General features: G+C 42.8%; 1 protein-coding gene across 6 annotated transcripts; it reads left to right on the forward strand.

The window, feature by feature from the left end:
• Window positions 1-373: 373 nt before the first annotated feature.
• On the forward strand, window positions 374-11,487 carry slf2 (SMC5-SMC6 complex localization factor 2). Of its 6 annotated transcripts, XM_079168319.1 has the most exons (22): window positions 379-513; window positions 1,163-1,197; window positions 2,057-2,519; window positions 2,655-2,739; window positions 2,853-3,101; window positions 3,434-3,479; window positions 4,086-5,584; window positions 5,698-5,777; window positions 5,867-5,980; window positions 6,077-6,244; window positions 6,565-6,670; window positions 6,770-6,857; window positions 6,943-7,084; window positions 7,187-7,274; window positions 7,395-7,571; window positions 8,067-8,161; window positions 8,281-8,368; window positions 8,478-8,600; window positions 8,729-8,806; window positions 8,956-9,042; window positions 10,099-10,167; window positions 10,258-11,487. In XM_079168319.1, the coding sequence occupies exons 1-22, from the start codon at window positions 479-481 to the stop codon at window positions 10,693-10,695; spliced, it is 4,353 nt and encodes a 1,450-aa protein (XP_079024445.1). In that variant the 5' UTR covers window positions 379-478; the 3' UTR covers window positions 10,696-11,487. The 6 variants fall into 6 exon arrangements, with proteins under 6 accessions (XP_079024444.1, XP_079024445.1, XP_079024441.1 ...); XM_079168315.1 differs by having other exon boundaries at window positions 2,057-2,739; XM_079168316.1 differs by having other exon boundaries at window positions 2,057-2,739; window positions 5,701-5,777.
• The last annotated feature ends 608 nt before the right edge of the window (window positions 11,488-12,095 follow it).

The following is a 12,095-nucleotide window of genomic DNA, read 5'->3' on the forward strand; positions in this document are numbered from 1 at the left end:
GTTCCTTTGTATACCATGCCTGATCGGAGGAGTTATGAGTTGGCAGTGGGGTGTCTAGCCTTCCTTTTCTAGTTGATTCTGATCTATTTCTCCTACGTGGGTGAAGTGTGAGTACGATCTTTCAACACTGATCAACTCATTTTTGGGGGGCCAATCTCACTTACCATTATATCAACAGTGTAATTATAGTGATATTAACATTTTTAAATAATATTTTTTAAAGAAAAGCGTACCACCTGTCTTGCAACAAAATACAAAATATATATAATTAGTTTTTAATCAAACATTTAATCAACAAAACAACATTTTGGTGGGATATCCCTCTAATTTAGAATACTGCTGAACTCCAAGTTCCACAATGCATTTCGCGTAACATTGGTCGAGTCGGCTGCAGGCGGGAGACGTTCATATTGCTGAGATGATTTTAACGTTGGAGCTGTGAGTCTGTTGTTAAAGACAGTCGGACTAACCTCTCAAAATGAGAAGAGCAACAGAAAATCAAAGAAACACTCGGTGAGCAAACCCAAAGACTTTGTTTGCACTTCTAGGCTAAAGCACGTTAGCCAGCTACCGCTAGCTAAACAGAGCACTTCCTGAAACAACGACTTGCTAATATTCTATGTTATTATATGAGCAAGATGTATGTATGCTTACGTAACGTTGGCTACTCTAAGTATGGATGGCTGTTACTGTTTGCTTTGACAGCGAGCCGAGCGTTATGTAAACACTTGACGGTTACTGTCACATAGCTAACATATTGTAAACACGCTCTTCATGTCAGTTACCTTGCTAGCATTAGCCAACGTTACTTTTTTTACTAGTTGCTAGCATAATAACTACCGTATTAACATGTTGTCTTGTGTTACTTTGTGATTATTTGATTATATTCGAGATATTCAAGTGGTGACGTTACGGTTGATCATGCATTTATAGACACTAGTTAACCCACTGATGCACTCGTGCTGTTACAAACGTAGCTGCACGTGATTGGTAGCAACTGACGAGCAGGTGTCTTCCTTGTGTTGGCAGTGGTGTGTGTCGTTTCTGCATCACTTCTATATCTCTTTTATTTTTAAAGTTTAGCATTTTGGTCGCCTTGGTGACAACACTAACTTTGATGATCTAAACATGATCAGTTCCTCCTCTTCTGGCTTTCTTGCAGAACACTTTCTGAATACTTTCCCCCGAGGAACAAAGGTGGGTCAAATTGTCCCTATACTGCACCGTCCAGTAAAATAGCAATGTATTTAGCTACATTTACACCGTGATGCATGCCTTAACTTGTCGTTGTGCATTTTAACTTTATTTAATCAAAATAATTGTTTTTTTTTGAAGGGTGTTGTATTACTGTGTATTACGGCAGTTGTGGTTATGTTATGATATGATGTGTTTTATTGTCGCTAATGGTGTACTCCTCTGTAGACTCCAGTAGAGCTTTGGTGGTGGTGGAGAAGTTAGTTTGAACCTTTTTTAAACGTAATAAGTAATAACATATCTGTATCTTCAGACCCTTTTCTCCCCTTAGGGTAATAAACAAAAAGGTTTGTTAGCTGGTAAAATCCTGTTGTTGTTTTTAATTGATTTATTGAAATAAATAGTTACACTTGCAGCAACCTAATTTGGTAACAATGAACAACAACAATGTAATCAATTAAATGCTTCTTTGATAAAAAGAAAAAGAAAAATAGAAACAGCATTTACTGGAGGTAAATCTTATTTCGGTGTGCTATCAATGTGAAATTTAGACAGTGAATGAAACAACATGAAGCTCTATGTAAGACAGGTTCTTTGTCCATTGCCTTCCCTCTTGGAGCACATTCACAACATATAATTATGCATGAGCATTTATTAGTTATGACAACATGTAGTGGAAAGAAGTGATGGAACTGGTTCTCTTCAAATAATGCAAGGAGAAGAACCTCCTTGTGTCTGGCAGCATGACAAAGAAAAATGTCATCCATCTGATGGTGTCAACCTGTACATACTTGAGCATTTTGAGGCACCAAATATTTTAGACGTAAGATCATAATGCACAAATGTTTCTCTTGTGTTCTAGTGAACGACCTCGTATTCCAGCACAGCTCCCAGCCCCATTTCACGTCGCTTCTCCAGGAGACTCCAATGAAACCCTCTCAGCTCCCTAACTGGCTTTCTCACCCACCTCCCAGGAGAATCTTGCCACTTCATAGCCCTGAGGTGTGCCTAAGGGACACACTAGGCCCACCACGGCACCCTCTTCCACCACAGCACCGTCTTCCACCACGGCACCTTCTTCCACCACAGATCCCTTTTCCACCACGGTACCCTGTTCCACCACGGCTCCCTCTTCCACCACGGTACCCTCTTCCACCACGGCTCCTTTTTCATCCTACGGGACCAATCTATTCTCCAGGGTTTGTTCCAAGCAGCCCGACTAACATTGGTTCTCCAGTGAATAGCTCCCATCCCCTGGCGGGGGGCAGACTGGGTCCTCTGCAGCACCAACACCATCACCCTCCGGGGTCTCTCTGCTCATCCAGGTCTGTTCCAGTCAGCCCGACTAACAGTGGTACTAGAGCTAGTATGCCACAGCCCCCGCCTCCCGGTACCTTTCACCCTGCATCTCCTCAATTCATGAAGGATTTAAGTAACCACTCCACGTCTTCCCACATCAGGAGAGATCAAGAGACTGAATCCAAGCTCGCTTTGTCTTACTCAGGAAGTAAACATGTAATGCCTCAAAGACAAGCGTCAAGCAAGGTATTTCTTTATGTCATTAGTGAAAACAGGATTTATTCAAATAGTAACTTGAACTGCAGAATAGCCTTCAAGTGATTCTGAATTGTTGTGTCTGTTACCATTTACTTTGTTAGGATCAATCCAGCGATGTGAGGGGTTCCATACAGACTGTCCAGCTCCACAGGCCCCCCGTGACCCCAACATTTTACACCAGAGGTGTTCAAGAAGCTTACCCAAGGCCCCTCTCAGACTCAGACCATTGGAGCCCTGGGAACAGCCAGTGGTCCTCATGGGGCCACCAGCCTTCTCGCAGTACCCACTCGTCTGACAGGAGTAGTGCTTCCAGTTTACCCGTCATGCACAGCCCTGGAGCCCCTAGCCAGGTAACATTTGTCATTAGTTTGGTCTAGTTTAGGGTTTTGATAATAGACTTTGAGCTGTTCATTACTCAAAAAGCCCGGTCTCAAGCCAGGGTTGTGGGGCCAAAATGATGTTCACTCGGGCAGAGCATGGTGTGTTTTATCTCAGGCTTTGTAAACAAAGATTCAGGTGCTTTGATTAGTTAAAGAACATTTGCCAGAACTTGAGCAAGTCAGTGTGCTAATATTTATTTAACTTTAAAATGCATTTTTTAATTGTTCAACACCTGACCCAGGTGTTGCTTGGTCTTTTGATAGTATGTGATGCATATTATTGCTGTTTTCTTTATTTTTAGGACCAACAACATAAACGAACACCTTCAAGTGAAAACTCAATTCCAGGTAATGTTGTTTTTTTTCCCCTTCTTACTCCTAAAGCTGTGATCTTTAGCCTTGTTGGCATGTTTTCTTGTTGCTGTTGCAGTGACAACCGGCATCAGGTGTTGAGTTTGTAAATGTCATGAACCTGTATGTAATGTCAATTCACTTTACTTGAGATTGACGATTGATAGCACTGTGAATTTTCAACTGGTTTGGCATGTCTTTAAAAAAGGATTGACATCCTCAGTAGCAGATTATAATTACTTACACTTTCACTACAGTCCACCATAACGGATTCAAGATTTTGGACTAAACGTTAGACTTTAGAAAACTTGCCGTCTCTCCTCATCATTTCTAGATATGTTTTTTCTGCCATTCTTAGGAATTACTTACTGCATTCTGTTACTTGTACTCTTTACAAGTTGCTAAATACCTGGAAGCACAAATGTGAGCTTGAAATGTTTGGTAGTTACAGAAGAAGCTGTTACTTTTAAATGCCACATATTGCTCTTGGTAAGAGATTGCAGTAAATGGGTAATTATCTTCAACACTGATATTGAAAGACATTTGTAAACACTGAACGTTAAGAAAAGAAGGTATATTTTTATTGTATTTTTCTGTCTCCAGTAGTGGATTTGAATTGCACATCTCAGAAGAGGCACATGGAGTTGGAGGGCCGGGACGACGGTGCCAAGAGACTGTGTCTTTCGGGAATCAACACCGTTGGCAACTCACACGGCACTTCACTGCAGTCTCAGGCATCAGCGAGGCATTCTTCAGTCCTGGAACTGTCACCCAAAACCACGAATAGCCTTCTGTGCACAGAACCAGCATGCGGCCAATCGACGTGCTCGGAACTGTCGTCCACATTGAAACCCGCGCAGTCCTGTGCGACGCCGTCCTGTGCGACGCCGTCCTGTGCGACGCCGTCCTGTGCGACGCCGTCCTGTGCGACGCCGTCCTGTGCGACGCCGTCCTGTGCGACGCCGTCATGTGCGACGCCGTCCTGTGCGACGATGCCACTCAAATCTTGTATAAAGAAACGACCGAGAGCGATGGGAGCAAAGCAAGCCTATATAAACTCCACCCAGGATCAAATTCTGACATTGATTGAGTCAAGATCACCTTCAAAAAGTCCAGGTGAAGACGGTTTGAAGAAAAGAACCCCTTTGGTCTCCTTCGACGTTCCCGAGAGGGACACGGGTGGCTCACCTCACGTTCACTTCGGCAGCCACCAGTCCGTTCATACTCCCCGCAGTACCTCAGGCTTACCAGTCAAGACCGTGAGCAGAGGTGATCTCATGGAGGAGAGCAGAAAACCGGACAGTAGCACTCCCAAACCACCCTCAAAAGCAAATGCTGCTTCTGTGAGTTGTCGCATGGTGGAACGGAATAAAACTGCCCGTCCACGAAGACCTGTTGCAATCCCGAATGATATAGATGAGCTTTTCACCCCCGATCCCATGATCTACGTCGTCAGCTCCGGCCATAAGACTGCGAAGCCCAGGATGGCTGGGATCAAATCCCCCTCCTCAGAGAACGGCTCTTCATCCAGCCACAGTACTCCCGTTAATGAATCCTCTTGTCGCAAAACTAGTTCTCATGCAGTGGACGCCAAAGTCTCGTCCTCGTCATCGGCACATGTCTCACAAGTCACCGTGCCAACTGTAGCTTTAGAGCGGATAAAACTGGAAAACTTGAAGTACACTTGCTCAGAAGACTCCAAAAACAGCCCCGTCACCTCTTCAGGCAGGCAGCTTAAGGATGAGAGTTTTAAATCTGACGACAAACGCACATCTGTCCTCCCCATCAATGTGAGAGCCTGCGCTTTAGACACAACTTCTACATCTCATTGTTCTCAATCTCCACTGCTGGGGAGGCGGGCGGGTGAAGGGCGTTGTGCAAATCCGGTGATTGAAGAGGATCCTATAGATATGGAGCTGGACCTAGGCCTGAGCTTCGCGTTAGATTTGGATCTAACCCAGAGCTCCCATAGCAGCGAGGAGGAGCAGCTCCTCTCCTTACAGGAGATGATGGAGCGCGTTACCAAGCCTCCCGCTACACCAGAGAAGGGAGCCTTCTCGGAGCCGAGCACACCCGTACATCACAGCTGCCAGTCAAAAACGGTAAGCTTGAAATGACGTGTCATTATTGAACATAAAGTTATAAATCTATGATCGATTAACTCGCTGAGCGACCAGTAAAACCGTTGAGTGTTGTCGGTTGTGTTTCCCCACAGCAGCCATTGCCAACCACAAAGTCAGGCATCTACAAAAACAATCTCGACCAGATGCTGAAGGAAATAAACACCAATAAGAGGTAAATTATGCAGAAAATGTCGTTCCGGTTACCTTTTAGTTTGAGCTACAGTAGCAGTTAACTTTCTCCACATTGTTTTCATCCTTCAGAGCTAAAGAGATTGAGACTGAACTTCTAACTGCGTGTCAAGAGGACCTACTGACAATAGCCGAGTATGAGGAGGCTGAGCAGAACCGGGAAGAGGGCGTCTCCACTGAACACCAGTAAAGCATGCAGAAGCACACAGACGCAGTATACCATGTCACTGGCACACAGTAGTTCACTAATCTGCTTTATTACGTTTACGTTTGGTTTTCCAGGGAATTCCTGCAACGCTACTCTTTGATGTCCAACGCGATCAGAGAAGTGCCTCCAGGAGAAGCGGTGTTCAACCTGGAGAAATTTGGCCGGATCTTCGACCACGATACGCTGCAGCTCAGGCGATGCATGGTCAGTCCGCAGGGGACGGCGCAGAAAACGCTTCTTTGGTGAGTTGTGGTTTGGATATACACGTGAAGGTTCAGAGCAACAGCTCATTAACTCAAGACCAGAGTGCCCTGACATTTGATATTGGTAGCTATTGTCCCCAGGATCCTGGTTCTTTAACTTTTTCGGACACTCTTTCCGCTTTCCTCTTGCACAACCCTCACTGAACTCTTGTGTGCACACAAGAATTCTTGCACTTTATACACTTTATACTGTGGATTGTAATGACCATTGCAGGCTACATTGACCGTTAGATTTAGACCGTTAGTTTTGCTAGTTAATTATTTCCTTTATCTTTCCCTCTCCTTGTATGTCACTACAGGTCCAGCCCTGCTCAGCTGAGACTGCATGTAAATATTGGATTGTTCCAGGAAGCTTACGACTGTCGCTCGCCCTGTCCAACTCAGGTTACCCGTTTCCTATTCAAGGTAGGACACACACACACACACACACACATGTAGCATGTCGGTAGTGATTTACGTCTAAATGTCTGAACTTTGGTCGTAATTCTTTGTTGATCCTGTCAGATGATGTCGGTCCATAGTGAGAGGCTGCTGTCTGAAAAGATACTACAGGCTCTCTGTGACATCGCCTGCACTGCTGCTTATCAGATAGGTCAGTGTTTTGGTATTTCTTATATTTTGCATGTCCTCACTATTATTAAGACTTTTAAGATTTTTCTGTGTCTATGCTTCCTCAGTGAAAACTGGAAACCAGCAGTTTAAAGTGTGGGTGCCCAGACTGGCCGACGTGGCGCTGGTTCTGATGAATATGGGCGTTGCGTTCGTTACTCTCTTCCCTTTTGAGAATCTGCAGCCTCCATTCACTGAGGGGGATTTGCTGTAAGTTGCTTTCCTGTTCATTAGATTACTCATTCATTTCCTTGTTTCCTGTGTAAAAGCTTAATAAATAAGTTGTTTATTTATTGTTAAATGTTTGTGTAGGGAGGACATTTATATCAAAAGTGAGAGTCCCTCCAGCAACAAGGAACAGAACGCTTTCCCTGAACACAACTGCAACAACATCTTGAAGGTGAGACGCAAACGGTTGGCTGTCGTGTGTCTGCATGGGGGAGAGTTTGGCAGAGAAAGCACAAGTTCTCCATTCAGTTCATTCACTTCTCGGCTGTTTGTCCTGTGTTCTCGTCTGCAGTACCTGTCTTACTGCATGGGCCTCTGTCCACGAGTGTACAGCGACGACGAGCTGCTGCTGCTGCTAACTGTGGTGGGAAAGGTGGGCCTGGACTCTCGGCTCCTCCTCCAGGCTAGTACTGAACTGTACCCTCTACAGTACAAAATTGTCAACAACATCAGGGACTGGAACACCATGGTCAGTTCACGCATGACTCTGCTTCCTTGAAAGTCTGAATATGTAGCTTTACATGGCAAATGTGTGCAAAATCATGTAAATGAGTCCCATTTAATAACAATGCAGTGCACTGTGTGCCGCTGTGATGCTACACAACTCTTTAAATGTTGAATACATGTTCGGATTTTAGTTTTTAGTCACAACTTGCTTTAATTCGGCAGCAAGTTTATAAAATAACATGATGTAATCGTATCATAATACACTTTCACAAGATAATATTGAAATGTCGCCAATTTCTCCTGTAAACAAGTGTACCTGGGAATTCTTGTGGTTAATATAGTGTATGGTTAATATACATTTTAATGCATTCACAGAATGTTTGGTCATGAAAATGAGTTTAAAGGCATCATCATTTAAATCCACCGGCCGAAATGTGCACCCTGCATGATTTATAATATCATCGATCACTTTTTAAAATGTAATGAGTTATTTATTATTTCTCTAAACTGTTCTCAGCTGCCAAGAATCTGTATGGCCCTCACTGATCTGACAGATGACCACCACAACATGTGCCTGCTGGTTCAACTGCTGCCCGACAACACACGTGGAAAGTAAGTCTTTTACCTGTTTTTCTCTGATCTGCTTATCTCCATTTTTCCCCACACAATATGTCTTTTTAATTTTTTTTCTTGTATTGCACATTAAGAAGTATTCACTTTTGTTGATCTAGGCAACTGCGTCGACATCTGTGCCTGTCCATGATCTCTAAGCTGTTAAACGGAAATTGTACTTACAGACCTACAGAAAAGGAGTTTCAGGTAATCTCTTTCAGTGTGTCACCTAAACCTATACAAGTCTCTTTTAGACCTCAGCAGTTAAAATATGGACATTTATCTCAATGACTTTCTCTCACGGCGCCATGCTTAGCTCTCTGAACTGAGGCCCTACCTGCCCCGTATGCAACCCTCCACGCTCCTCCGAGGCATGCTGAGCTCCTCCAGCAGGAGTCGGAAAGACAAAGAAGAGGACATGACCACCTTAGACCAACAGGTGAGCATATGCCTCAACTTGAAAGTGACTTTATAGTTGTCTCGTTTTTTATTATGTGTAAGAAAGCACAACATGTAGTCTGAATGACATTGTGATGCAAGTTTATTTCCCTTCTTTCTGTGCCTCAGTCCTACTACCTCTGCTACAGCCTTCTCACCTTAGCAAATGAAGCGTCCAACTATCAGTTCTTCCCAGCTCATCAAAAGGTAATTAATCCCTTTTTCTGGTCTGAGGTTTTTCAGCCGCTGGTTATTAATCAGCTGATTTATCAAAGTCTGAAGCTGGTGATATCCATCTGCCTGCGAGAGGTGTGTGTGTGTGTTAATGCGCGTTGCCTTTTTCTTCTGACTCACAGAAAGAGCTGCTGTCTCTGTGCTCACAGCTGGAAACGCACGTGAAGTGTGACATCAGAGAGAGTGAGAAATGCCTTTACCGGAGCAAGGTGAGTTTGATTTCCCAAACTGTGATCCAGATGCTGTGTAACATTTTTCTCCAAATGCTGAAATACAAAACACAAGTATATGAGTGGCATCCTCAGCACCTCTACCTGCGTGGTAAACAGCATTGAGTCCTGCCTGATGTTCCACCTGCCTCAGTAGTTCTTGTTTAACCAGTTTTTCGAAGCTTTCGACTAGATTGAGGTAATTCACGTTAATAACCTTTCTAACGCTACATGGGTGGCAGTGTCGGCAGTGTCCCTGACAAAGTCACGCAGTCGAGCCGTTTTATCGCAGAAATCATGATTGTTAAATCTCAAGTCAAAGCTGTTTGCGTCATTAAGCAGCTGCTCAACAGGAGTAACAGCACTGCATGCTGTTAAATTCATGCTGCTCCATCCAGACACATTGAGGTTGTTGTGTTGCCTCACTTTTTGGTGCAAACATCCTTACTGCAGCAAATCTTACATTGTTGCTGAATAAAAACAATAATTGACAGTTAAAGTTATATTTATATTTGGAAATATACATAATATCCAGATGAGGTTAGTCGTAATAGTCATTTAGTTCACGAATTGCATTTAGGTTTTGTTCCGGTGTCCAACAAGTGCAGCACACCAATAATGATCAAAAGTTTAAGAATTATTACTTGAAAAACAGTCTCTGTCATTTTCACTTTTAAATGTTATATTTAAAAACTGAAAATTAGCTTTTGTCATATTTAGATGTTGTAGAAGCAACTCAATCTTTTTTTAATATAGATTAATCTGCTGATTATTTTCTTAATTAATCAATTAATTGCTAAGTCTAAAAGATACAAGATGCCGTCTTTAGATCGCTGCTATTGTTCGCCAAACAGTCCAAAAATATTCAATTTAGTATAATAGAAGACTAACTAAACCAGCCAGTATCCTCACTATTGGACCTGGAAGCAGTGGAGTTTTTTTAAATCATGATGTTGATCAATCATTGCTGACTTGATTTACAGATGCAACCGTTAAAGCTAGCATGTGCTCTCTAGAAGCAGTGTGTGTGTGACCACCTCGCTCCTCTCCCTGCAGGTGAAGGACCTGGTGGCCAGGATCTCCACCAAGTGGCAGATGCTCCTTCAGAGGACCAGGCCTCTCCATGTACAGTAGTCTTATACATACTCTTCTATGAACATAAAGTCAAAAGATCGTATCATTCTTATTTACAATTCTATATTTGTCCTCCTGTAGGGCAAGTTGTATGATTATTGGCAGCCTTTGCCTGTTGATACATTAACGAGCAGCCAAGAAGAGCAGGAGGTGGACAACAGCGATGATGGAGAGTGGCCTGTGACGGAGGAGGAAGAAGAGGGAACCGATAAAACTGAAGAGGTTTTAATGATTGCTGAGGACAAGGAGGAGGGAGACGATACAATGGACGAGACGTACGAGACGGCGGACGACGCGAGGCCAGAAGAAATGGTGGGAGACGATACAATGGATTACACGCACAAGACAGGCGACGACGTGAGGCCAGAAGAAACGGAGCTGAACCAAGAGATGGAGCCTGAAGTACACTCGCAAAAGGCTGGAAACCTGGAGCATACTGAGGTGGAGACTGAGAATCAGTTTGGGACCAGAGAAACTTCTCACCACAACCAGGTTGCAGCGTGTGACTTAGTGTCATAGAGATGCTGTTCATCATCAGCTCTTGCCTTAATGTTAAGCTCAATTTGCACTATTTGCTTATCCCCCTCTACCCCTATCCGCCACCTTGCATTGTCAATACAAATACTAAATGTATATTTATGAATAAAACCATGTCAGGGGAGAAGTTCATTTTTTGGTTTGTGTTGCAAAATACTGTTTTATTATTATTAATGTGAATGACTTCCTGCTTTGCCTCTGTTTTAACTGCTTTAGTTGTGGTGTGTATATATTTCTGCAGTAGAGCGCCCACAACAACCAGGGGTTTTCTTTTACAGCCTTGTTGCCTTTCAGCTGTGTGCATTTGTTGAATTTAAGTAATTCCTTGCTGTGTAACTCTGTGTCACCGAAAAGCTCACGTACCATATGTACATGAGTGGAAACTTGATTATTAGGGTTTCTCAGCCGGTATTGTTTTGGTACAGACAGCAGTAGTCTGGTCATAGTAGAGAAGACATCGGACATTTCCAATAACAACCGCTCTGTTCTTTTCAAACATCCCGGTAAGTATTGACGGTATGACTGAACTTGAAGGACCTGAATGGAATTCAGCCATAATTCATTTTAATATTTACACCTGTGCTTTTCTTACTGTGACGTGTCAAAATATCTGGAAAAAAACTATTCAATTACTTGTAAATGTGGTCCAGATGCACATGTTCTGCGTTTGTTGATTTCCTGTCATTATGTTGCTGTTTTGTTAGATGTGTGTGCACTTTGTTAAATTCCCCTTTTGTGAAAAATATTTTTTTAATGATTGATACTTTTTTAGAACTTGCCAAATAATGAAAATAAACTTTGTTTACATAACAAACGTTGAATTTTTTTAATTCTTTGTTGCCTTTTATAAGAACATGTCGAGCACAACGTAGTCTACTCCCTCCAATGTTATTAATATTAATACATCCGTAAGAGTCTAACTACTATAAACAGCTAACTTATTTGTGATGGGTCCGCAACTTGCAAATCCCAGAAGTCAAAAAGCACCACAGACTTTGATCTGTGTCGGTCCTGATTGGTGTTAAAGTGATGATGTTGTAGTCCTTCTTTGGGTAAAGACACATTGAGACAGACTCCAGACATCACTGCGGCCTAAATTCCCATCTTCAGTCATTATGTCACTAGTTCCAGTCGGCTTGTGTGTTGATAATGTGGCTTTCTATATCTGATGCAAACAGGACAATGCAGTGAGAAGCAGCAGCGTATTCATTTAAAAAGTATATTTGATTTATCTCTGTGATAATGACATTCATTTAGTAAGACAATGAGTCACATCTTGACATGTTAAAAACTACTTGCAAATACTGCATCCACGTATTACGTTTATTTATCACCATTGATGAACCCCACGAAGAAGAGTACTTTGGTCCACGCTGTTATTG

Source organism: Pholis gunnellus, assembly GCF_910591455.1.
Source record: "Pholis gunnellus genome assembly, chromosome: 11".
In the NCBI taxonomy this organism is placed as follows: domain Eukaryota; kingdom Metazoa; phylum Chordata; class Actinopteri; order Perciformes; family Pholidae; genus Pholis; species Pholis gunnellus.

Coding starts and splice junctions, on each gene's coding strand:
- slf2 (XM_079168315.1), top strand. CDS start 479: ATGAGAAGAGCAACAGAAAATCAAAGAAACACTCG. Junction 2,740..2,852: donor AAAGACAAGCGTCAAGCAAG/GTATTTCTTTAT, acceptor TTACTTTGTTAG/GATCAATCCAGCGATGTGAG. Junction 8,162..8,280: donor CCCGACAACACACGTGGAAA/GTAAGTCTTTTA, acceptor TTGTTGATCTAG/GCAACTGCGTCGACATCTGT.